Here is a 26,219-nt window from a genome sequence, read left to right as displayed (position 1 = left end):
AAATCAAAAACATACCGTACAGGAAGCCTTGGTGTGAACAGCCCACGAGCAACATCAAACGCAGTGAGTGACCTCCACTCCATGGGAGCGATTGGCCCAGCCGTTCAACATGGCATTCAAAATATGTTCGAAAAATAAACAAATTGTTTGCTGGAATCCACCAATGCTGCACTATCGTTAATACTTTTTGCTTATCTATATTGATAGTGATTTAGTTATTTTAGGGCAACAGTTCCAGTTAGAGTCCTCCCCATTGTCATGTCTGCGTGCGCCCTGTTTTCGTGGAGGAATGTGCTCTGCAGATAACGTGAGACACTGACAAGTCATAAATCCGAGTGACCTTCCATCTCCACTGAACTTCCTGTGCACTAACAAATGTTGTGGGAGAGGCAGTATATCCCGCCCCACTGCACCATTCTCGTACCACGCAAATGACGTAAAAGCTAAGGTGGGAGACATCTCCACCCCTCCTGTACCTATTTGCATCACCCATGTTTCATATAAGTGTATTAACGCTGTGCTAATGTGTATACATTGAACTCCATTTTGTGCCCTTGCAAACGCCAACTTTTTCTAAGCCCTCTCCACTACTTGTGAAATGTTCACTCTCCCTCTCCCAGCACCGCGCACAGCCAGCCCCCACCATCTTTGTCCTCTTTCAGCTCAGCACGTCTCCTGTTCTCATGGAAATGCAGCTATTCATTTTTGCAAGTAGCGAGTATCGAGCCCTGACAAAATGTGCTCATCCAAGAATGTGAGACCAAGGCCTGCTCCAAAGGTAGTGCCCCATCCATCTCTGTTGACCGAATCATGCCATCTCCACCCCCTCCCTGCCAGGCCGTGGTCACCTGAACCCATACCCCCTATTCCATTTGGACACATCTGGTCACCAGGCCCTACCCCCGCACCTCCTCCAATTCACCTACCATATACCTAATCTTGAGTGGTCATATATTCTGGTAACACTAACGCCTATCAACACTGTGTTTGAAATCGTAAGACTCCAAAGGCCGCAAATCAAAGATCTTCCCTTCTGATAATGCACCCGAAAGGAACAACCCCTAACACATGCCCCCTTAGAAATATATGTCAAAATGCACCTATTTCACACCAACAGCCCCCTTTCATGCAGTGTTTTGCTTATAGTCATTAGTTCTCGCATGCCAAGTTTGTTATTTAGCTTATGTCTCATTCCCCAGTGGGACTTGTATTTATTCTGTCTATTTGGACACGTGCATGCTAAGGCAACTGCAGACCCCACAGTTGCTTTCATACAGATATCCTTCTGTACAATGTACAAACATTGTGGAACATACACACCGCTGCTAATCATTTATACCAGGAAGTCAAATGTTCATCGAGGTCCGCTTTTGGTAGACAGGGCTCGCTTGCAATGTTTTCTGGCAATGTATGTGCCCTAGGAACAAAATCAGGATCGATTCCATGAGTATGCATGGCCAACACAGTCAAAGTGAGATCTTTCACAAAATCAAATTCCTTTTCCTGGTATATCGGTTTAGCAACCCATTTTTGAAGATGTTCAAGGGATTTTATGAAACCAAATTTCTCCATGGCCACTGAAGATTTACTTTGGAACAACTGCACAACCTCTGAACTCACAATCTTTTTAGTTTCCATGTCCTGAAAGTGGTATGTACAGTACTTTGCTGAAAATCCGGGGCGGTCATACTGTCCATCGCCAGCTAGCCTGAACCGTTTGTCAGAGGATGTCCTTTCAATTGTCATTTGTTCAATTTTCCAGGCTTGACTAATAGCAGGGAATAAGAATTCTCTTTTATATTTATAGTACTGCGTTTTAGCAAGCAACTGAAGTCCCACAAATTGACAGAAACTGAACAACTAACTAAAAATCGAACTACTGAAAAGCTGCTGAACACAGTAGATTTCCTGCTGCCACTATGCCCAGCATCGGTTGAGCGGGCCATAACAATGTATCATCGAGGTGGACACAGGTGGCTTGTATTTTCAGGTTAGTGCCTTGTAATAGACGAGTCACAATCACCAATGGCTCCCCGCACATTTTCCCCCTCACTGGATGGACACATTTCAGCATCAGTATAATCTCTTTGAGGCAGCTGTCGAATACAATGTATTTATGCTCCATTATCAGCCAATAGTCCGACATGATTCTGTTCCCACCCTGCCAGCCCCTTTGGGAGGGCATGACCACAGGTGCAAACTGCCATTGATACTGGAGGTGGGATGGATGGACAAGAGGCATGCAGAAAAGGCCAGGAACACTGTTGAATGGAGACACACTTATGTGGATTACAAGGGCGCGGTCTGCTTCAGGGGAGCCTGCCAGGAGACACAGGTTCTGGGGAGGCCATGTGTGCAATGGCCACTGCACGGAAGATACCTTTGAAGTGTACATGGTGTTTGGCACCTTGACCGTTCCCATCCTGCCAGCCCTGCCATGACAAGTGAGCGTGTCCTTGATTCACTGAAAAATTGAAACAGCTATTCATAAAAGTTGATTTGTATTTTATTTTGTTGCTCCATGTGTACAATGTTCCCTGTGTGGTAGATACCTTTGAAGTGTACATGGTGTTTGGCACCTTGGCCGTTCACACCCTGCCAGCCCTGCCAGGACAAGTGAGCGTGTCCTTGATTCACTGAAAAATTAAAACAACTATTCATAAAAGTTGATTCGTATTTTATTTTGTTGCTCCATGTGTACAATGGCCACTGTGCGGTAGATACCTTTAAAGTGTACATGGTGTTTGGCACCTTGGCCGTTCACACCCTGCCAGCCCTAACAGGATAAGTGAGCGTGTCCTTGATTCACAGAAAAATTGAAAGAACTATTCATAAAAGTTGATTTGTATTTTATTTTGTTGCTCCATGTGTACAATGGCCCCTGTGCTGTAGATACCTTTGAAGTGTACATGGTGTTTGACACCTTGGCCGTTTCCAACTTGCCAGCCCTGTCATGACAAGTGAGCATGTCCTTGATTCAATGAAAAATTGAAACAACTGTTCATAAAAGTTCATTTGTTTTTTATTTTGTTGCTGATGTTAATGGCACAAATGTACTACACATTGTTGCAGCACAGTGTGGGAAAATCCCCTGTACTGACCGCTGTCATTGGGGAATTTGGCTTGAATGGCACCAACGACACAGGCGGGTATTACTCGTCGAACGCGGTTTCCAAGCCTCCCATGAAGCCACCATGTAAACGCACGATAGGCCACCAGCCTGTTCCACCTGTGGAAGAGAAACATACACACTGTAATTAAATGAACATGATAAAGAGTATCAAACCTTAGTTGGAAATGCAATCTTGTATCCTATTGCGTAGTTGCCAGTACAAATGTTACTTCATGGATCAATCAATTTGGGCTTTAAAGTGTAGACACATTACAAACGTGAAGACCCATGGATTGCATAACGCTTGGGGCACAGAGAAATATTGTTTCTTGGTTGTGCGTGTAAAAGACACCTAAGATGACCATTGTGATTTCCCCAAATCGCGAGAGATTTATTGAATTGCCAGACTACATTCATTTGGCAGTGATAGATCAAAGTTATGACAATATAGGATACATATATAATACATCTAGTGTTCACTTACTCGGATTGCAAGGGCGAACTGTTGCACGAAGTTCATGCATAAGCACCATCATAATCCTCAAAACGGACCTTGTGAGGCAGGCTGCCGTGAAGTCATGCAGCTCATTAACGCATAGCAGTGGTGTTTCTTCTTCCGATATGTAGGCCAAGCATCCAGAATTTTTTTCTGCAGCATCAGTTCTCCTCCTCGCTTGGCATGACCTTGCACTGATTACAGGTGCAACAGGGGGAAACGTCTTCCATGCGACTAGGCTCAGGCTCATGATCCAGTGATTCGTCCTCCCAACTGTCGTCCGATGCCCCCTTGTTTCTGCATCTTTCTCTTTCAACTAATTCCGCCTCGGAATACTCTGGCTCATACTGGTTGGGCGGTATTGTTGCCATTATATGACAAAATTAAAATCAATAGTATTGCTAGTACTAGTATCTGTTTGCACGGGCTACGAGCAACGAAGATAGCTGAACACAGCAGAAACGAGTCACAGGATACACAAAAAAAGACAGTGATGTTGTCTGATGAGAAGTGGTCTGTTTATACTTATTAAGGAAAAAGGCGTCCTGCCATTTCCATGGCATTAGCGTCATTAGCTGGCTCACAGAGAACGTTGATACGAGACGTGCATTCGCATTGTGAAATGGGCCGTACGGGTCAAATGATGTCAGCTTCAGGGGCGGGGGATATGATTTAGTGCCGCTGGGGCAGTTCACCTTAGGGCGATGCAGCAACAGATAAGATTAGCACAAGATGGCCGTGCCCGCTGCCTGATTTCGCATGTGTAAAAGTGAGGAAAACTATGGTAACGTGCATAGGAATTTCTTTTTAAATCGATCAACGAATGCTTATAACGACTTGCCCGATCGATAGGGACAATATATTTTTTGAGCGCACTATTCCTTTAATACCTAGTTTATGGTAATAAGTGGGATCTACAGACTGCTCTATTCCCACATCTGGCAATTCCCATATCGTTGTGGCACATAGGGGAACATGTATCTATTTGAGAGAGAGAAAGAGAAAGAAAGAGTAAGAGCGACAGACAGGGTCTGACAGTGGCAATGTGAGAAAGTTAAATGGGATCTGTTTGCAAGAGTCCAGTGCTAGGAGCATGGCAAGGACACCAGGTAGTAAGGCCTTTTCCAGGTCTTTCTATGACTTGTAATGCACTGTAATGCCTTTCTGCATGTCTTGATATGCCATGTTATGGCCTGCTATATGTCGTTTCAGATTTGTCTGCACATCAAGGTCTCTGACTGCTCGGGGCACTAAACCGCTCAAATTTTACATTCCACTACAAAATACTCATACCAACAAAGTGGCAATTGTACAGCCCTTACAACAGACGTCAAATATCAGAACACTACACCTCTACAAACAACTTCCAAACCACACCCAAGCCAATGCTTCCTAGCACATAGGCACATTAGTCTCCCCTTTGGTGGATACAAATGCCTCTAATCTCCTGACTTAGAACAACTAGAAACTGACCCTGATGCAAAGCTCAGAGTACTTCAGGTCTGCATGCATCAACCCAAAGGCAACATATTCTTCCTTTTACCCTCTCTTCCCACTGACCTTATCCACCCCCTCTTTCAGATCTGCTAGAGCGCCTGGAGGCCATGCAAATTGCAGCAGGTTGTTCTATGAATCCCAGTAACATAGCAGAACAACATAAATCAACATTTCTGAAGACAGGAAACAAGATGGTTGCAGCGTTCTATAGACTCTTCGGTGTGGAGGGTGCTACATTTTGTAATTCTTGTGAATGCTGTTGCACTGATCTGCTTCATTATTAGTGTATGTTTCCGAAATACTGAAATATATTCATCATCTGCAGACTTCAACATCTCAAGGTTATTTGACTGCACTGATTGATTTCTCAATGCACACTGTGTTTTCTTTCTTCCAGAGAACAGCACACAGGGTCACTCTGTCAAACCGGGAGAAACCTTTGTATACGAGTGGGATATTCACGACATTGATGTGCCAACACAAAACGACCCTCAGTGTTTAACTAGACCATATTATAGTGCTGTTGACATGACGCGTGATATTGCCTCTGGCTTGATTGGACAACTTTTGATTTGTAAAACCATGTCAGTGAATACCAGACAGCTACAGGTATGGTCACGTGATTTGGACTGGAAAACTGAAAGATATATGTGTACTTTCTTGAACTACTACTGTGTTTGATGCCAAGAACTGTGAATCAAAAATGTAATAAAGCTGTTCTGAAACATTTATCAAGATAGATTTGTTTTCAACAAAGGCATACATGCAATCAAATGACGATTGAGCACAGAAAGAAAATTCACAGTACATATATAGCTCTGTTAATGTCAGCAAGTTCACTAACAGTAATGCCCACAATAATGAGAGCTAGATTTGTATGTTTTGCTAGAGAGAGCTTTAGCACCATGACACACCTATTGCATGCCTGTCTTACATGGACAGTGGCATCGATTGGCTGCTCTGTGAACCATACAGAACTTCTATTTGGCCCATTACCACTTGGCCTCTGATTAGTTGAGGCGTGTAGAGTCCAGTGTGTGCAGATCAAGCAGAGCAAGGTAATGGCTTGCAGTCATAAATTCAAAAACATAATGAGAACTCACATTTTTCTACCCCATTCTGACAATTCCCGTATCGACCATATGCAAATATGGTCAGTAAGGAACTGAACATAAAGGTGGAGAATAAATGAAAAGAAGGATAACGGGTGTATAAAAGAGGGGAAGAGGGAAATGGTTGGCACCAGGGGAGGGATAGGAAGCGCTCATTTTTCTGGGAATCATTAAAAGGGTAATTTGCATTTTTGACATACATTATTTTCTTTTGTTCACATTCAAGAAATTGACATGGTACAGAGTCCTATGTCATTGTACCACATGTCTTGCCTTCCCCTCTGTTCAAGAAATGTAACCCTACTTAAGCAAACAGAGCTCGCAATTCGTACACTTCCGCCTAGGAAGGCCCCAGGCCCAGAAGGTTTTACGAACAGATTCTATAAAACCTTTGGCACTGTATTGGCCCCTTACTTGACTAAATTATTCAACACTGTTTGGGCCACGGGCTCAGTGTCTAAATCCATGGCAGAATCTGCAACCACCTTGATTTTGAAGCCAGGGAAAGACCCGACAGAGGGTATATCCTATCGTCCGATTGCTTTATTAAATACGGACGCAAAGCTAATAAGTAGGATTATAGCAGGAAGATTGGGCGAGATTCTTCCGACCTTGATAGAGAGAGATCAAACAGGATTTATTCGTAATCGCTCAGCGCAAGATAATATTCGACGGGTGATAAACTTGATTACCCTAGCCCCGAAGATCCCAGGGAGACTAGCCATTCTATCTTTAGACGCCCATAGGGCCCTTGACAGCATGTCCTGGGGGTATCTGAGGCTGGTATTAGATGGTTATGGGTTTGGCTCCAAATTCTCTAAATTAATATTATTACATTTCCAATTCCCTTCAACAAGAGTTCGGGTGAATGCACAGTGGACCCCTTTGATTACCTTAGGCAAGGGGACGAGGCAGGGATGCCCCCTGTCTCCGTTAGTATTCGCTTTAGCGTTGGAGCCCTTGGCCCAGAAAATTAGACTCCACCGCGAGATATTAGGTTTCAAACATGCAGGACAATGTCATGAACTAGCTTTATATGCAGATGATCTGCTTTGCTTCCTAAGGGATATTAATGAGTCTATACCACCGCTGATGAACCTTCTGTCCCGTTTTGCTGACCTTTCAGGATTTCAGGTGAACCCATCCAAATCTATTGGATTGGCCTTGACGTAGATTCCCAGCGAGATGGCAACTATTCAAGCACAGTTTTCCATTCCATGGTCTACTACTGAGATCCCCTACCTGGGTATAAAATTGACTCTGTCTTACTCGGGACTCTTCAAGGCCAATATTCCTGCCTTAGTGAAGGAAGCGAAAGACTGGCTCTTACAGTATGAATCTCAAGAGATATCTTGGTTGGGCCGGATTAGCGCGCTCAAGATGACCTTGCTCCCGAAACTCTTATATCTCTTTCAAGCTCTTCCAGTCCGGATTCCTGAGGGGGACCTTATCGAGCTCCAGAAGGAATTAAGTAGCTTTGTTTGGAAAGCTTGAAAGCCTAGAACTCTTTGCCAGGGGAAAGCCATCGGGAGGCCTGGGACTGCCCTCGATTCAGAGATACTATAGGGCTGCACAGGTTGCTTCCATGCTGACCCGGGCAAACCCTCTGGTGGCCCCCAAATGGCAGCATATCGAAAAGACAGTGCCCCCATTCCCATTGGCGCAGCTTCCGTTTCTTCCTAGAGAGGCCCAGACCTGTGGGCGTGCTCTCTTGGCCACCACGACTTCCACGCTCCAATGCTGGGATAAGGCATGTGCTCAAAGTGGGATCAAATTGGGCCTCGGTCCCCTCTCCCCTGTCTCCGAGAACCCGGCCTTTACACCGGGCCTGGCAAGTTGCGCATTTCACAACTGGGAACCCGTTGAAGCAGTACGTCTGAGGGATTTGTATAAGGATCGGGAACCTCTGACGTTTGCTGAATGTACAGAGAAATTCAACTTGTCAGAAACTGAACGCTTTTGGTACATTCAGCTGCGTCACTGGATAACTAATAGGGTCACTCGCCAAGCTGCGGACAGAGATCCGACTGGGTTAGAACTAAAAATACTAGAAGGCCAACGGGTTCATAGAGTTTCAGCCTGTTATAAACTTTTAGAGAAGGTCCCTCCTGGGGAGAAGCTCCCTTATATGAGGGCTTGGGAAGGGGAATTTGGAATGGAGATTCCAGAAGAATCCTGGCAAAGGATACGGCTCAGAGCCCAAACGAGCTCCCGATGTACGATTGTGAAGGAGAACGCCATTAAATTGTGTTATCAATGGTATCTGCCCCCAAGTAGAGTGCATGCAATGAATTCCGACTATCCGGACACATGTTGGCATGGCTGCGGAGAGAAAGGTGACCTGGCGCATATGAGGTGGCAATGTTCTGCTATACAGTACTTCTCTAGAGCTACGCTCTAAAATTAAAGAGATTACTGGTGTTTTGCTATCTATGGACCTGTTGGTATTGGTGCTAGGGGACGCCCCAGATGACGGCTCCTTTCCGTTGTCCGGTAACAGAGCAGCCTTTCTTTCTACCCTCCTTATAGCAGCTCGGATCACAAGAGCCCGATTTTGGAAGTCCATAGAGGGGCCCCATATTGCCTATTGGTGGGTGAAAGTGTGGGAATTATTAGGCCTAGAAAAGCTCTCGGCTATGTTAGATGGGAAAATGCTAAGATTCACGTGCATCTGGCGACCATTCCTGGACTTTGTGCGGGATAAAGAACAAATGTTTTTTCAGTCAATGTTATTGAAGCACTTTCTGAAGCCCTGAGGAGTGTACTGAAGCCCTCATTTCTTTCCTGCAACTGACAATGTGTAATTTGGTATTTTACCATTAAAAAAAATCCTTTCTCTTCTCTTTTCCTCTTTGCCTTCCTCCTTCTCTGGTGCTTTCTCTGGTGCTTTCTCTGGTGCTTTCTTCTCACTCCCCCCTACCACCCCGCTCTATAGGCGCTGCTCCATGTTCAGTGACCTTCTTGAGGTGATTGCTGTAGAATTGGGGAAGGCAATGAATTATGAATATTTACAGTGCTGAAACTTATGCAAGAATTAATTGGGCCTCATTACACGTTGTCCGGTAAGGGAATACCGGTACTGGTAAATAATTACCGGTACCAGTAATTTCCCAAGCCAATTATGACCCTGACCCACCGCTATTAGCGGACCCGGTAAGTACGGTGCCACTAATAGCGGCAAGGCCGTGGGCGTGCGACCCCCAGACCGGAAATAGCACCATGGCGCTAATATCACGCCATCACAAGCCATGCGGACATGGCATTAGCGGCATGGAAAAGACCCCAAAACCCCTTACCGGCATGGCGCAAATAACGGCATCTAAAAGCACCCGTTAAGAGACCTGAGCAGTGTTCCCATCTGTCACAGATGGACACAATCAGCACAGGTGGAGGCAATGGAGACACGCAGCACAAAAGAGCACACCCCGCCCCTTCCCACACCCCTTCCCACACCAAGATGGTCCCAATACCACCAGCATGACATGGGCTTCAGTACATGATTGCAGTGCAGCACCAACAACAACAGGCCGCACCAGAGGTGACCCGTAACAGGTACCCATTCCTCATACCATACAGGCGATGGCAGCTATCCACTGAAGAGGTGGCTCCTAACCCCTGTACGGAACCCACATAACCAGCAGGAAGAGGACTACAATATTGCACATACCCGTACCCGCGTCGTGATAGAGCTGGCATTCGGCCTTCCAATGACAGTGCGCTGGTGCCTAAGCGGCCTGGGTGAGGCTCTCCTGTACGGCCGTGACAAAGTGGCAAAGCAACCATGGCATGTGTAGAGCATCACAAAATGTGCATCTGATGGAATGTGCCTATGCCACTTGACACTGACATGCAACCAACAGAAGAGGATGATGTGGATGGGGCTTAGTATGGGTGAAATGCTCCGGCAGGACATGCAAGAGGCCATGTCAAGGAGGCACACGATGTGCGTCAGCATCTGAATCAGGAATTTCATCAGGTACAAAGGTGAAATTACATGGATGGAGATGGGTATTGTTGCCCTGGTGCATGTTTTGAGGCCCACAAAGGACCCTGTCCACAATAAATGACACATACACAATGATGGAGACGACGCCTGATTTTCAACTTCAGAACAGTGTATTGTGAACAGAATGTGAAAAAAATGTGCATGACCCCAACTTTGCAAACGCCCCTTCTCCCCTCCCCCACAACACCCCCAAATACACCCTTTCCCCCCTCCCCCCACAACACCCCCAAATACACCCTTTCCCCCCTCCCCCACAACACCCCCAAATACACCCTTTCCCCCCTGCCCCCACAACACCCCCAAAAACACCCTCTCCCCCTCCCCCCACAACACCCCCATGTGAGCCTTATAGTGTCTACGTGTCCTGCTCCACATGTGCCACCTAGTCCTTGCTGGACCTAAGCCACAGGGCCTCCTCCACCATTGGGTGGTTGTGACGTGGGGCACCTCAGGTTGCACAGAGAGCGGCGCAGGGGGCTTGTCTGCTGGGAACTCGTGGAGGAGGTGCCCGGTTGATCCTGTGTTGGTGTTTGGTATTGCCGCTCCATGATGTCCTCAATACGTGTAATGGCCTGGCGGAGTTGGCCCATTTCCTGGCAGATCCTGCTAGTGCAGGCCTCAATGGCCTCCCTTGTTTGGCCTGCATATTTGCTGAGGTCATCCCTCAGACGGCCTGTCTTGGCCACATGCTGGGCGACCAGCGCAGTCATGTCTGCCTGCCTCCGGCTGATGGTTGCAAGGTCAGGTTGGGTGGTATGTGATGTCGGGCTGACTGCTGCATCCTGGTCCGTGCTTCCGGCATCAGGTGAGGACACCTGAGGGCTCCATGCCCCTTCAACGGTGTGGGTGTCATGTGCTCCATGGCTACCTGATCTGGACGTTGCCCTTGGACTTTCCTCAATGGACCGTGTCGGGCTGGGGGAATGGCTTTGTTCTAGAACGTCAATTGCGTCCTCCTCGTCAGTGAGCAGTGCGGTGGCTGCTGCCTCACCAGTTGAACTGGTGGCAGCGGAGTGCGTGCCCTCCGTGCTCATTTCACATATGATGGGGCACACTGGCGTGGGTTCAGCAATAACAGCAGCCGTGCCCTCAGGCTGTGTGGAACTGGTGCTCCTGCTGCCTTTGGGCCTCTGCTGATGGACACTCCTCCCAGTTCCCCTAGAGGTGGTGGCGGTGTCACCTTTCTCATTCATCCTGGCCTTTTTGGCTGCTGGGGGGTACGTGTTGCAGTGCATGTGCCTTCAGTGTCTGTTGGTGATACTGTAGAGGACAAAATAGGGTATATCATCGTTAATGGTTCTAGGTGCCTTATGCAGAATGTTCACGTCATGCTGCTCTATGCATTGGGGCCTCTTTATCATTGAGTCCAGTAATGGGGATGTCGGGTTGGTCATGCATGGATGGGTCTCTGTTGCACGCGCATATGGTGATGCATGCATGTATGTGTGTGGCTGGATCAATGGCCTGGTCATGGACACATATTTGGGGGACCCTTCACTGTGCATTGTTTGATGTATACACTCACCTCTATCGGATGAAATGGCCACACCATGCTCCATATCTCCGACTCCCTCTATGGATTCGACTCCAATTGTGGAGGCACATGTCTCCTCCCACTCCTTCAGCTTCAAAGGGGAATCTGCACCACCTCCTGTGGCCTTTGCCAATTTACGGTTGGCCGTTAGTATGTTCCGCACACGGACCCGGAGGTCGTCCCACCTCTTGCGGCAGTCCTTGATACTGCGGGTGGTAGTGCCCACTGCACTGACTTTGCGGGCAACTTCGGCCCAGATGGCCTTTTTCTTAATGATGGCCTCCCGCCGCATATCATTGGCGAAGACAACTTCTGCATTAGCTGCAAATGTCCCGGTCAGCATTGTCAGCTCCTCATTTGAGGATTTTTCTTTGCGCTGACGATCTGAAGCTTTTATTAGGGCCTTGGGCATCTTCGTGCTTTCCTGGATGATTTCTTGTCGGAGTTCTCCGGAAAGAGGTCTTGGATGCAGGCGATGGCCACCGTGCTCTTTCCCGTTCCTGTGCGATGACGCTATTTCCGGTTCCGCTTTTTTACGGTGACCGCTAATAGCGGTGACCGCTATTTGCATGTAGCGTGGGGGCGGAGGTGCTATCAGCACTTTGGTCGAAGCCGGTAAGGGGCATTTTGGGGACTTTTGCGGCATGGCGGTACAGACATTTACGGCATGGCACTATGCTCGTGTCTGCAAACTCGTAATGGGACGCTATTAGCGGCCTCTTGCAAGGGCGGTCCCGCTAATAGCGCCATACCGTAAAATTCCGATTTTTACCGGACAATGTGTAATGAGGCCCAATTGTTTGTTACCGGCAAAGTATTTTGTGAATTTACCCTTATATGATGCTTGTGTGATTTTAGGTTGGATTATGAACTGGATTTTATCAAATGACGCATAGGGGGAGGGTTGATTGTTGGCTAATGAATTTATGACGTGCCTTACTGAACAGTTTTATTATTGTTGTTTTTTGATACACTGAAAATCTAATAAATGTTGTAAAAAAAAAAAAAATGTAACCCTGCATAGGAAATACTGTAAGCCCATCTGCCTGCCCTCGCCCTTCCATTTTGGCCAATTTCACCTCCGGTACGATATTCATTTATTGTCAGTCATGGTTTTGTTTGTTTTGGCCAATTTTTTGTCTCGAAAAAAACCCATTAAAAAATAGAGGTGTGCGAAAAGGGTATATAAGGGATGAGGGCGAGGCAGCAATAGTGTTAGAATAATAGGGGAGGGACGTAGGGGGGAGTACCCACCCAAAAAGAAAAAAAAACTATTTTGGATGAGTTTAAAAAAAATGAAATTGGTAAAAACCCATCGAAAAATTGTCTGGATTGCTGTTGATTGATTGATTGATTGTTTATTTATATAGCGCCTATACACAATGTGTTTCAAAGTGCTTCAATATGTATGCACAAAAGGTGGTCTGGGGAGCAGGATGCTGTATGGCAGCACTAAGTGCCAATGAGCCAGTGACAGCAGCTGTACTAGCAGCAACAACAAACACACCCTCAAGGATTAACCAATAGAAACATGAGCAAATTATGGCTGTCATAGTAACATGAACAGAAAGCCATCAATAACTCTGTGGCAGTTTTGCCTTTGAAACATTTTATGATACTTCTAAAACATAGGGCATGGTCATGGTTTAGTCTAGTACTGCCCATCCTCTGCCACAGATAATCAATGTTTTTTCCCTGGCTGCAACATAATCACACAATGACATGGTGTGTTGTGTTTGTTAAGTGCTGATACCTCGTGAAGGGTTTGACACATAGCAGTATTATGATAAGTTTGCACATGTGCAAATGGCTTTTGCCCATATGTAATGTCCATAGAGACCATGCAAATACATTGCACTATTGTTACACTGCAACTAATACGTTTAACGTCATCTGTTATATGCAAGTGGGTTTTCAAAGGAAGATTGGCTCTATTGAGCAATCCTTTAGGCTCCATCTTTTAGTTGTGAAATATGTCTATCTTAGAAAACAAATTCCTTTATGGTATTTCTTGACCTAAAATTGCATTTGATGCAGTTCCTATAGACATTCTATGAATATCAGTGTGGGCATTAAGAATGTTTGATCCTTAACTCTTAGGAATTCACTAACTTTATACCAGCAACTCTGCATCAGTTATATGGGGTTTGGGTGGAGTTGACCACTGAATTTCCAGTTGGAAAAGGCTTAAGGCAGGGGTGTGTACTGTACCCCTTTCTTATTTGTTTATTCACGTACCAGCAGATTGGTTGCTTGGCTTGCTGATGCCCCAGTTTTAGACGGCACAGCAACAATCATTCCTGTGTCCGCAGACAATACCGTCCTGATACCTAAGACAATTGCTAGCTTAAGAAAACAGCTTTTTTTTCTGAATTATATATGCAAAGCCAATGGACTAGAAATCAATTATTTAAAATCAAACATTATGATTTGGACAGGTAGGAAGAGGAAAGTACTACCCTCCCTCAAATGTTCACTTAATGGATTTGACCTAGAAGAGATCAGCCCTTTTAATTACTTGGGTATACACTTCTACAAGAAAGGCTCATGAGAGAGATATATATTGTTAAAAGCAGTACTCTTCAAAAGCAGAATTCCTTGAGGATCTTAAACTTTGCTCACCGTCATAGGAAAAAAATGGTGAGCTGGATTTGAAGGTTAAAAATGGATCGCACAATGCACATCTTTATAATGTTTTTATTTAAAAGGATAGGGATATAATACATAGATCAAAAAACCAGGAAACGAATTTCAAAATGGCGCGTGTGTGCAGCCTCATCCCCACTGGGCCGCCTCATAAGCTTAACAGAGAAGCTATGTGTGTTTGAAAAGCCAGAGGAGCCGCTGAAGTAAAGGTCACCCATAGCATTGTGATCAGAAGGAGGAGACAGCGATAATAAAAACTGGAGCGCAGGGCTTAGAGAAGGCTTGAACGACCTATGCCTAGAGTCGGGTCTCAGAGCCGGTGGAACAAGCATCCTGGCGAGAGGAGTTGAGAGCCCTAAAATTGGGAGGGACGAGAATTGCACAGGGCACCCCCTCTGGGAAAGAGTCACAGTGGAATACTGGAGATGAGCCGGGCAAGCGTTCGGCAGCGCATCCGAGGCGGAAGAGTGGCCAGTGAATTGAAAGTGAAAGGACCTGAGAAGAGGCAAAGTCGGAGCTCTGCAGACACGGATGCCCAGTGAATGGCAATTGAAGGTGAGGAAAACTGATCTCACATAACCCTTCAAGCACCAGGAGGCACTTTAAAAGATAAAAGGGAGGGGGGCATGTAGCTAGTCGGAGCCTCTCCAAGGATCTAGGCACCCAACCCTTCTGGGGAGGACACAGTAAGAACCAGGAGACGAGGTGAAGGAGCTGTTGCAATTCTGGGAGGATCTTGCTGGGGGATTGAAGCGACACCTCAAGAAACAGGGAATAACTAATAGCTCATGGATAAATGAATGCAGCTACAAGCAGTGGAGGAAGGGGCACATTATAATCCGCTGTATTCACAGCCCAGCATTGGAAAGTGAAAGGACAGAAGGGACTAGCTACCTCCTAACAACTACTCATTACCCTAGTTAGCAATTTATAGAAAAGAGAAATAGAGAATATAGAGGATAACAATATTCTTGCTTGGTTAGGATAAGGAGTAGAATAGGCTTTGTATTGCCGGAGAACCCATACATGTTCCCAATGTCCAAAAGTAAGGGGAAGGGAGTGTCAGCGAGGCAGAAAACCACAATGAAAAACACGGTCAGTGGCATCAAAAAAATGTGGGGGATAGAGATATCACAGGTGACAAGAGGCGAGGAGGACCAGGACATACCACTGCAGGTGTGCATGGCAATGTGCAAAGATGACCTGCAACAATGTTTTAAAGAATTTCCGGAGCAATTCATGATAGCAGTCCAATCCCAATTTGCCCAATATAATGGAGGAAACAAATAAGAATGATGAGACCATGGAACACCTCTCTCGCCTCACACACAATTTGGAAATTTAGTGCAAGAATTTTGAAAATCGATCGTGAAGACTCAACATTAGAATTAAACATTTATCGGAATCAATAGAGGACACGTATCTGGCAGCTACAGTGCAGCATTTGTTTGTGGACCTTCTCTCAGGGGATAAAGATGAAAAGGTCCCAATAGATCGAATACACAGAGCGGGCCCAAGAAGAGGAGACCCTGGAGCACGTCCAAGAGATGTGCTGACGGCAATTACTTCATACGCTCAAAAGGAATCTATATTAAAGGCAGCTTGAATCTCAGGCCCGATAAAGGTTAATGGCACTGAAGTCCAGTTATACCAAGACATGGCCCAGACAACGCTTCAAAAGAGAAGGGCTATGGGCCCAGTGGTAAGATTTTTCATGGGAAGGCAGGCAACCCAAGATTACCACCTGTGAAGAGGGACAACACATTTTGCAAAACACAAGAAGAAGATATGGGTGGTTAAGTCAATATAAGAACATCTGACAGACAGGACAGACGACGTAGGAAACCCTGGGGATGGAAAGTGGCAACGAACAAGGACGATGGAAAGGGAAAGTTGTGAACACACACCCCACTCGAATTTCGATGCAGCTCTTTCAAATAAAGAACTGCTAGAGGCGAGTCACGATTTGGACTACCAGAAGTTCGGGCAGAGAATCTTGTGACTCTTTTGGAACACGCGACACACATACCAAGTAAGAAGGCTGCCCAGGGGTGCAACGGTGTGGTGGTAGGAGGGGGGAATCCAGGAGTGTTGTTTAGGAATCCCCATGATATGTCTCTCCTCACGGAACAGTGTGGATGGGGGGATGGAGAGGAGGGGGGATTTGGGTGGTGGAGGAAGTGTGTTTGGAGGTGTTTGTTTGAGGGGGGAGGGGGAGGGAGGGGAGGGATCCGCCAGGAAGTTGTGGGGAGAAGCTTTTTACAAGCAGCATAATAATTGTGTTGTGTAATATTACTTTGCAATGCAATAGTCAAAGTTTTCTCATATAATGTGAGAGGCATGAACAAACAATTTAAGAGGAAAAAGCTAGAAAAATACATGGCTAGGGTGAAACCGGGTATCCTAATGTATCAAGAGACTCATATTTGGAAAATGGATAAAGGTAAACTTAGGCTTAAAGGTTATTACAACCTATTTCAGGCTAATGCTGTAGACAAAATGGCATGGGTACTAATAGCAATCAGTGATAGATGGTGTTAGGGAGAATTCTCAGAAATGTGCTAACCTGTCTACCTTAGAGAACCCCAGCAACTTTGCTGGATTTTGACGACTTGAATTTTTAACCTGGAGAGAGTGAGACCCCTTTTCCCACTCTCTCATGTATTTTAATGTGATTTCTAACTGTGTTTCTTTTAGTTGTGGAGTCTGACAAACTCCATGAGCATAATCATGTTACATTGTGTTACACAGCACCTGCAGTGCACTGGCACAGGGACGTCTTTTAGATTTCCCAAAGGTTTAAATACCTTCTCTTGGATAGCCTACTGTTTCCAAGAGCAGTGAAGTGAAATTGATTTTGCTTACATCTGTACCTTTCTAGACCCAGCACACACTATCTTACAGTAGGGTGCTGGTGGGGTTACTTAGTATCCCCTTTGTCTAGTCTCTCATGTAACATTTTTATGTTACCGTTTCCTTGATGACTGGCTGGTGGCAGTGGTTTCCTTTTAACTACTCTGGTGTGCATTTACTGCGGGCTGCGTTCGCAGCTGCCGTAAAGCTCCCAAGGGTGCCATTTTTGTCAAAAGGGTCTTCTTTTTTCGCCATTTCTTTGTGGAAAGGTCCTTCTTGAGATTTACTCTGCATGCCAAACCAGGGTTTGTCCCTTTGTTCATTTTGACTTTGGCGGGATTCACGAGTGAAGCCCGCCTCTGGCTCCAGGGTGTGTGGCGGGGGAAGGAACCGAGGGAGGTGCCAGAAACTCCCAAGGCTTAATCTCCTAGGAGACAGGATTGCACTCTTAGGTTATTGGCCTACTGGCTGTCCGGCAAGGACAGTCACCCTTCTGGGTGACTGACAGCTCGGCTGGAATGAATGGAGAAACCTGCATAAAAGGCAAGGCTTTTTGGCTTGGAAGGCAGAGTCGACCACTGGACGAAGGAATCCGAAGAAGAACTTGAAGAGGACGCCTGCTACAACTCCTGGACCGTTGGTTTGCCCGGTGAAGCCCTGCTGCTGTGCTGAAACTCCAATTTCTTTTCGACTAGAGAAGCCCTGCAAGGACGACTTCTCCGCTTGAGTTGTGGGACCAATTAACTTCAAAGTAAGCCACCTGGAGATCTTCTTGGAGCTGGTTGAAATTCCACTGTAGTTGCTGCTGGAACCAAATAGCCAGGGAGAGGAACACCAAATCGTGTGTGTTGCTTTTAAGCTGGCCAAGAGCTCCAGGAAGATCCTCCGGACTCCCAAGAAGCAGGACTGACCGAGCCTGAGCCACCACAACAGAGTGCTGGACCACTGCAAGGAAAGCCCATCTCGACAGCCAGGAACCGCAGTGTTGCTATTTACGGTAGACAGAAGGAGCTGAAACACTGAAGTGCCACTTGTTTGAAGATTGTTGGTTGCAGTCGGTGACCATCCCATTGTATTGCAGGAGTCCCCAGAAGTCCTCCTTCTTGTCCCCATGACTGAGGCCCAGGAACACCAGGATCTGCAGTGCTGCACAGAAACAGAAGCCATCTGCTGCACTTTTCTTCAACCTAAAGGTACTGTACGGTCTAAGAGAACTTACCTCTTGTTGTGTAACCTCATGTGTCCTCATTGGAGACTTGTCTTGGTTGCATCTGTAGAGTTGCTAACAGCTTTTTTACCTCACAAGCCTAATCAGCTTGTGGCACTGCTTTTCTACAAAGACTTCTAAAACATTGTGCAAGACTTTTACTTACCTGCAAGAAGTGCTTCCGTTCACCTTGACTTTTGCTAATTTAACATTGGCTGGACTGGCTCCCTGGATAATTCTTCTCTCCTCTGCTTATGTGTTGTGTCTTCCTTCCAGGAAGGGGTTAACTGACTTTGCATTGGGGGGTTATTGTGAAAGTACTTACCTGCTTAAGGTTAATTGTGTGAATACTTGTCTTATTCTGAAACCTATTTTCTTTGACACTCCTCTCAAGAATATTCTAAATGCCGCAGCGATATATTAATGTCCCCAGCACCCTAACTATTGAAGTCACCTGAGGGTATAGGTAGTGTCTGTGGGTCATCCCAATACGGTACTTACTGATTTAGAAAATTAAGAGTGTGTATTTTGAAGTATATTTGTGTGTTGCATTATATTGCCCCCTTCTGAAGAAGGCTTACTTTAACTGACTGTTAAATAAATTAATAATTGTTTAATGTTTATTTGAATACTTGTCACTGTGAATCTCTGTGCAACTCCCCTACAGCTCAGATTGACCCCTCTTGAAATAAGCCTGGCTGCTCAACACGCTACCAACCTGTGTAGTGCAGACTTATACCAAAGGTTGGGTTCCTATTGCCAGGAGGTCAGGGTTGTTGTAGTGCACCCAAAGGGTACTGCATACAATCCTGCCTAACAGATTGTCGGTACAGACCCTGAATACTAGAATGGACGCTGGAGGGAGATCGTTTTTTCTCAATATAATACTATACTCTGGCAAATCTATATGCTCCCAATACGTATCAAGAGAGATTCTTGAGGGAAACGCGTTCGCAACTAGAGGGATTCGACAAAGGGGACATAATTTTAGCAGGAAATTTTAATATGGCGTGGGCCCCACAGATAGATAGGAGTGCGGGAGCTGCACAGTATATAAAGGCTCCATCCAAAGTGTTGAATCATAAAATCAATACACTAGCTTTACACGACACATGGCGAGAGATCAAAGGACAAGACAAGGGATACACGTCTTACTCCCATGTACATTTATCTCAGTCAAGACTAGACTACATATGGGTATCCACACAATTGTTGGGGAGGATCAAGCAGATTGAATTGGGAGTAATCTCCCTATCTGACCATGCCCTACTGTTAATGCAGGTAACATTTGGGAACGTAGCAGGGGACCTTTGGAAATGGAAATTTCCAACGGACATACTACAAGATTCGGTTTTAGTGGAAACCATAAAGAACAAAATCAAAACATTTCACGGAGAATGAGACTCAAGGAATGGCCCAGGAAGTTGTGTGGTATGCCTTTAAGGTGGTAATGCAAGGGAATTTCATAGTGATTAAAAGTGGCTAGGGACAAATTAAGAAGATCACAAGAGGCAGAACTAGTGAATAAGGTGAAGGAGATACAGGAGGAAATGGATAAGTGTTCGAACAGGACTATGCAAAGGGCATTGAAACATGCGCAGGGTCACTTGGAGAGTTTTCATACGAAACAAGCTAAGAAAACCTTACTGTTTACTAGGAAATGTTATTATATGAAAGCGAACAAGGCAGATAAGTTGTTAGCCAGACAATTAAAGAGGGAAATGCGCGCTTGTACCATTTTGAAGGTAATAAAGAATGATGAAACTATGATGGGTATATTCCAGTACTATTATGGGTCTCTGTATGCATCCTACAACCCAGAGAGGGAGAGACAAGAAACATATTTTAACAATATCTCATTGCCATGAGTTACCCAGGGAGGGAGAGAGGGAGAGACTGGAAGAGGAAATACTGGAAAGGAAGTGAGGAAGGTTATTCGGATGCTTCCGAGGATGGGTACCCAGCGATTTTATAAAAAGTGTGTAGATACATTAGCTCCACGACCTGCAAAGTTATTTAACTCATTTAGGTATACAGGTACGATAACAGACACTATGAATGAGGCTAGGTTGATAGTGTTTCCGGAACCAAGTAAAGATCTGACGCTTTCGGGGTCGTATAGGTCTATAGCATTGATAAATACGGATGCCAAAATCTATACCAAAATATTGGCTTATCGATGAGTGGATCTCCTGTTCACTCTCATAGGGCCCGGTCAATCGGGATTCATACCAGGGCGGCAGACTAGCGATAATACCTGTAGGGTTTGTCACCTGATTAAATAAATAGCCATAACAAAGACACCGGCCCAATTGATTTCACTAGATTCAGAAAAAGCATTTGATAGAGTCGAGTGGTCACTATTATTTCAAACTATGAAGAAAATGGGGGGGGTTGCGATTTATGAGTGTGGTTTGACCTAATTACCGGGCTCCTATGATTCGATTAGCAATTAATGGATTATTATCTAACACAATTGTTGTGTCCCGAGGTCCGAAACATGGTTGCCCCCTGTCCCCTCTTTGTATGCTATCTATTTGGAAGCTTTGTTGACGAGGATTCGGGATACGAATTTGGTTAAAGGTATAGATATGGCTTGGACGAACATAAAACGATGGCATTCGCAGATTACATGCTAATTGCAATAGCAGATCCAGAGAAGTCGATACCAGCATTATGGAGAGAACTAGAGGAATTTGGAGCGGTGTCAGGTTTAAAAGTTAACAGACAGAAGTCCGAAACATTGAATTTGTCGGTCAACCCTGATGATTTAGGAAGATTGAGATCTCCTTTGCAGTTGACAGCGGCGGGTAAGGGTATCACCTATTTAGGAGTGGTATTACCACACTCACTAGAACAAACATCTAGAGCAAACTATCCTAAATTACTTACAAAAGTTAAAAATGAATTGCAAAAATGGAATCCACTAGCGGTATCTTGGCTAGGAAGGATTACGGTAGTAGAAATGGTGACCCTTCCCAGAATAGTATATTACTTTCAGGCACTCCCTCTCCACGTGCCGAAAACCTTTTTTAAATCCCTTACGAAACTTGTTACTTCCTACAAATGCCAAAATAAACCCCCAGTATAGCGATGGGTACTCTGACGTCTCCAAAACAAAAGGGAGGGCAGGCACGCCCACATTTTTACAGATACTATATGGCAGCAGAAATAAGAGTAATAAGGGAATGGTTCACAGGGGATGGACAGAAGGTATGGTCATGACAGGATAGGGCGGTAGTGGGGATTACACTAACCTGATTGTTATGGCTTAAGGGGAAGCATCGACCTCCCAATGTACGAATCAGCAAGATAATGGGCTTAGTGCACTGCACTAGCATAAGTATCCAGCCCACGCTTGCCTCATATTAGCAACTTGTTTTTAACCGGCTTTGCTGTAGCCTGATTGAAACTGCCCATTTCTGTACTTTATTAGCAAACTTGAATCTCGCCTATGCCTGTTTTGCTCTAGCCTGATTGAAACTGCCCATTTCTGTACTTTATTAGCAAACCTGAATCTAGCCTATGCCTGTTTTGCTCTAGTCTGATTGAAGTTGCCCATTTCTGTACTTTATTAGCAAACTTGAATCTAGCCTATGCCTGTTTTGCTCTAGTCTGATTGAAACTGCCCATTTCTGTCCTTTTTTTAGCAAAGTTGAATCTAGCCTATGCCTGTCCTGCCGTAGCCGAATTGAAACTGCCCATTTCTGTACTTTATTAGCAAATTTGAATCTAGCCTATGCCTGTCCTGCCATAGCCTGATTGAAACTGCCCATTTCTGTACTTTATTAGCACATTTGAATCTAACCTATGCCTTTCCTGCTGTAGCCTGATTGAAACTGCCCATTTCTGTATTTTATTAGCAAATTTGAATCTAGCCTATGCCTGTCCTGCCGTAGCCTGATTGAAACTGCCCATTTCTGTACTTTATTAGCACATTTGAATCTAGCCTATGCCTTTCCTGCTGTAGCCTGATTGAAACTGCCCATTTCTGTACTTTATTAGCAAATTTGAATCTAGCCTATGCCTGTCCTGCCGTAGCCTAATTGAAACAGCCCAATTCTGTACTTTATTAGCAAATTTGAATCAAGCCTATGCCTGTCCTGCTGTAGCCTGATTGAAACTGCCCATTTCTGTACTTTATTAGCAAATTTGAATCTAGCCTATGCCTGTCCTGCTGTAGCCTGATTGAAACTGCCCATTTCTGTTCTATACTAGCAATTTTAAACCCAGCCTACGCCGGTACTGTAGCACCAAAAATTGAAACTGGCTATCTTTACTGCCTACTGTGCCCAACTCTTTGGGCACAATAGACCCTTCCCCAGCCTAGCAGCCCAGCTAACACTACACTCCTAATTATACTCCCTTGGCTCATTCTCACCATGTTCCCTTTTTGTGTCATGGACAACAACACACTATGCAGCAGCAACAACAACATACCATACAATAATGGACTAGCTAAACTCGGCTGCCCAAGACATCACCCCATCCCCTGTCCCACACCCTTCCTGCCTACCCTACCACCTTTCCCACACACTACTCACCAATACCACATTGCAAATGTCAGCGCCAAACCAGCTAACATCATACCCAACATTACCAACCCTAGCAAAAATGACCACACTGTCACCAACCCTCCCAAGCCACAAGGATACTGCCCCACTACTAACCCTTCCTTCTCTGCGTGCAACAGCAGACTTGGCCTTAGACTCCACACCACAACCTGGAAGGTGCCCACAACACCCACGACCAAGGCCACCAATAAGAATAGTGCTAATACCACTAACACGGCATCCCTAAAAGGAGCATTACTGTCATGATGCCCGCTCCCGGGGAGCTGGTTCAAGCCCTGCGTCCCCGAAAGCGGACATCCAGTCCCCAAGGAAGGACCCAGCAACCCCATATAGGGGCCCTTTGGACAGTGTCCTGGCACCTATGGCGCCAGGCTCATAAAAGACATCAGTCCTGGCGCCATAGGCGCCAGGCTCATTATGGAAGTGCTTGGGTGCACTTACCTGATGCAGACCATGCTGCAGGATCCCGGCCTCCTTGAGGCCTGAAAGGAACTACTTTACCTGTGGGACTAATTTACCATCTGGGCATGGTCGGGGAAGGATACATACCTGATTGGAAGAAGGATACATACCTGGAACTTCTTCCAAGGCTATTTAAACCCCACCCGAACAGCCACACGTGCTTCGCGTTGTTCTGCATCTAGCAGCTGGATGCTCACCGTGTCTGCTCCTGCATCCTGACTTCTGCCACGCCTGCCAGCATCCTGGATCACCTGCAAAGGAAGAGAAGAAGAGAACAGAAGAAGGAAAAGTCCTTACCTGCTAAATCCGCATCCCGGAGACATCTCGCCGACAATCCTGAAAAGGAAGACTTTTATTTAAAAGCTCATCGCGTCGATCGCTGCAGCGCCGCATTCCACTCACCTTTACAGGGCGCCTCCATGTTCAGCAGCGATCATCCGGATTCGCAGTCACGCCCCAGCGCCTAGGGAGAAAAAGACCAGAACAAAAGGTTTGAGAGAGAAGGGAATAAGGAAAGCTAAATCTCCATGTTAAGACTTACCTGATGATTCATTCCCTCTTCATTTCAGGTGCGCGCCGCATCCTGGCATTTCCGGACCCCGGCCCCTAAGGGGAAAAAGAGACATCAGCGTTAATGAGCGAATGAAAAGACATTACCAAAAAACGCTCATTAAAGACTTACCTGATTTCTACAAGGATTTCACCTCTCATCTCGGGTCGGTGTCTGTTCTCCGGCATTCCGTACCCCGGCCCCTGTGGGGAAAAAGACACTAGCATTAGTACATTAATGCATGGACACAAGGGGAACCTCTTATCAAAAAACTTACCTGGAAGCCAAGCAAGTTTGGTTCTCGCCAATCCGAAAATCCAGTGAAGTAACTGGATACCAACGCGCCCCTGCATCAGAAGCAGGATGGAGTGCTCGTCCTTCCAGACCCTAAGGTGAGACGCTACGAGGAATCACAGAAGGGTTTCGAGGAGGGTGAGAGGGGAAAGTGGGAGGCTGATTGCATTACCCCGCAGACAGTTAATCCCCTATTTTTGCCTACAGAAGGATACTTCTGCGAGCCAGACAAGACAGATTTGGGGGCCCGGTCCAGTCCGTCTTCCGAACCCTGCGCATCACCTTAGAAGAGGTCACAGCAGCGCGAACCAGGCCAGCGCCTCCGTGGGAGTCAGGTGAGCGTTATAGAACGCGAAGCCTTCCTACAAATTCCCACCCAGGCGCTATGGAAAGTTCTGAGACTGATCAGTTGGCCCAATTACTGGGGGAATTACGGGCCGAAGTACATGCCGCTCGTCAAGAGACTAATGCCCTCAGGAGGGAATTAATAATATCAAAGGAAAGAACTGATGACCTGGCCAGACAGCTTTTGCAAGGTCAAGCTGGGCAAACTCCTCTGCCCGGTTCTGGAGGGAACCCCGCTCCTGTGGTTTCCAGTAACCCTGTGCAGATTAATCTACCTGGAAACATGCCGCTGGCCCCACCCGAACGCTTTGCTGGGGACCCCAAACGATTTGCCGTATTCATGAGTCAGTGTTGTTTCCACTTCCTATGCAGACCTGGGGCCTTCCCTAATGATCAGACCAAGGTAGCCTTTGTATTGTCATATCTCAGCGGCTGCGCTGCCGATTGGTCAGTTCCACTGGTTACTCAAGATGACCCGATTCTCCGTGATTTTCAAAGGTTTCAAGCAAGCATGGAAAAGTTATTTGCTCAACACTCTCAGGGGCAGGCTCTGGATGACGAACTTCTATCCCTGCGACAGGGCAATCAGGACCTCCTATCCTATATTGCAACCTTTAATAGACTAATTGTGGAAACGGGATGGCCAGAGGATAAAAGAGTCACGTTGTTTTATCGAGGCCTACGCGGAGAACTTAAAGATGTCTTGGCCCAAGTTGTAAATCCGCCCCAAGAATGCACAGAGTATATAGACTTAGTGGTCCAATTGGATCACAGACTTCAAAACAGAAAAGCAGATCGGTCCAGGTTTGAGACCCGGGTGTTGGTCAAGACCCCTGCTAATCCCCAGGGAGTTGATGTCTCTGAGCCTATGCAAATTGGAGGGGTTAAAGGACCCTTAACTCAAAAGGAACATGAAAGGAGGCGGCAGTTAAAATTATGTCTTTATTGTGGGAATTCTGGACACTTTCTACGAGATTGCCTGGTAAAACCGCCCGAAAGGCGGTAGGAGCCGCTGATAAAAACCATGAAGACTCTGTTTCGAGAAAAGACTCCGCCCGTCAAGTGTAGGGGTCCGCTTGCCGAGCTTGGAAACTAACTCTCAGACCTCGCATTTCATTGTGCCAATGGTTCTCGTAGATCCAGAACAGCCTAAGCGGTTGCATGCAATAAAGGCATACATCGATAGTGGGGCTATTGGAAACTATGAGGATCGTGAATTGGTCTCTAGGATTAACCTCCCTCTCCGTCCTAAAACCAGCAAAGATGTCATCACCACAGTCGATGGAACTGAAATTGCCTCTGGACCGGTAACACATTCCACTACTGAGGTGACTCTTATTGGTCCCGACGGCCATCGGGAGGGTGTTGTGTTTGATGTAATCAAGGCTGCACAGTTTCAGGTTATTCTTGGAATCCCTTGGTTAGAGACACATAATCCTCGAATTGATTGGCGAGCTAAGAGAATAACCTTCCCGGATTGTACACAAACCTGCTACCCAGAAAACCTGAAGATTAATCTTGCATCTGTAAC

General features: G+C 46.0%; 1 protein-coding gene across 1 annotated transcript in view; it reads left to right on the top strand.

Moving 5' to 3' along the window:
- Positions 1–26,219, top strand: part of F5 (coagulation factor V) — a 1,375,529-nt gene that overhangs the window by 498,292 nt on the left and 851,018 nt on the right. The window contains exon 10 of the mRNA XM_069636481.1: positions 5,503–5,714. Coding sequence (XP_069492582.1) covers positions 5,503–5,714 — 212 coding nt within the window. The remainder of the gene's footprint in view (positions 1–5,502; positions 5,715–26,219) is intronic.

The sequence above is a fragment of the Ambystoma mexicanum genome, chromosome 7p (assembly GCF_040938575.1).
Source record: "Ambystoma mexicanum isolate Mex_15411 chromosome 7p, UKY_AmexF1_1, whole genome shotgun sequence".
NCBI lineage: Eukaryota > Metazoa > Chordata > Amphibia > Caudata > Ambystomatidae > Ambystoma > Ambystoma mexicanum.
The sequence above is the reverse complement of the archived record's forward strand: the minus strand, read 5'-3'. Positions and strand labels throughout refer to the sequence as shown.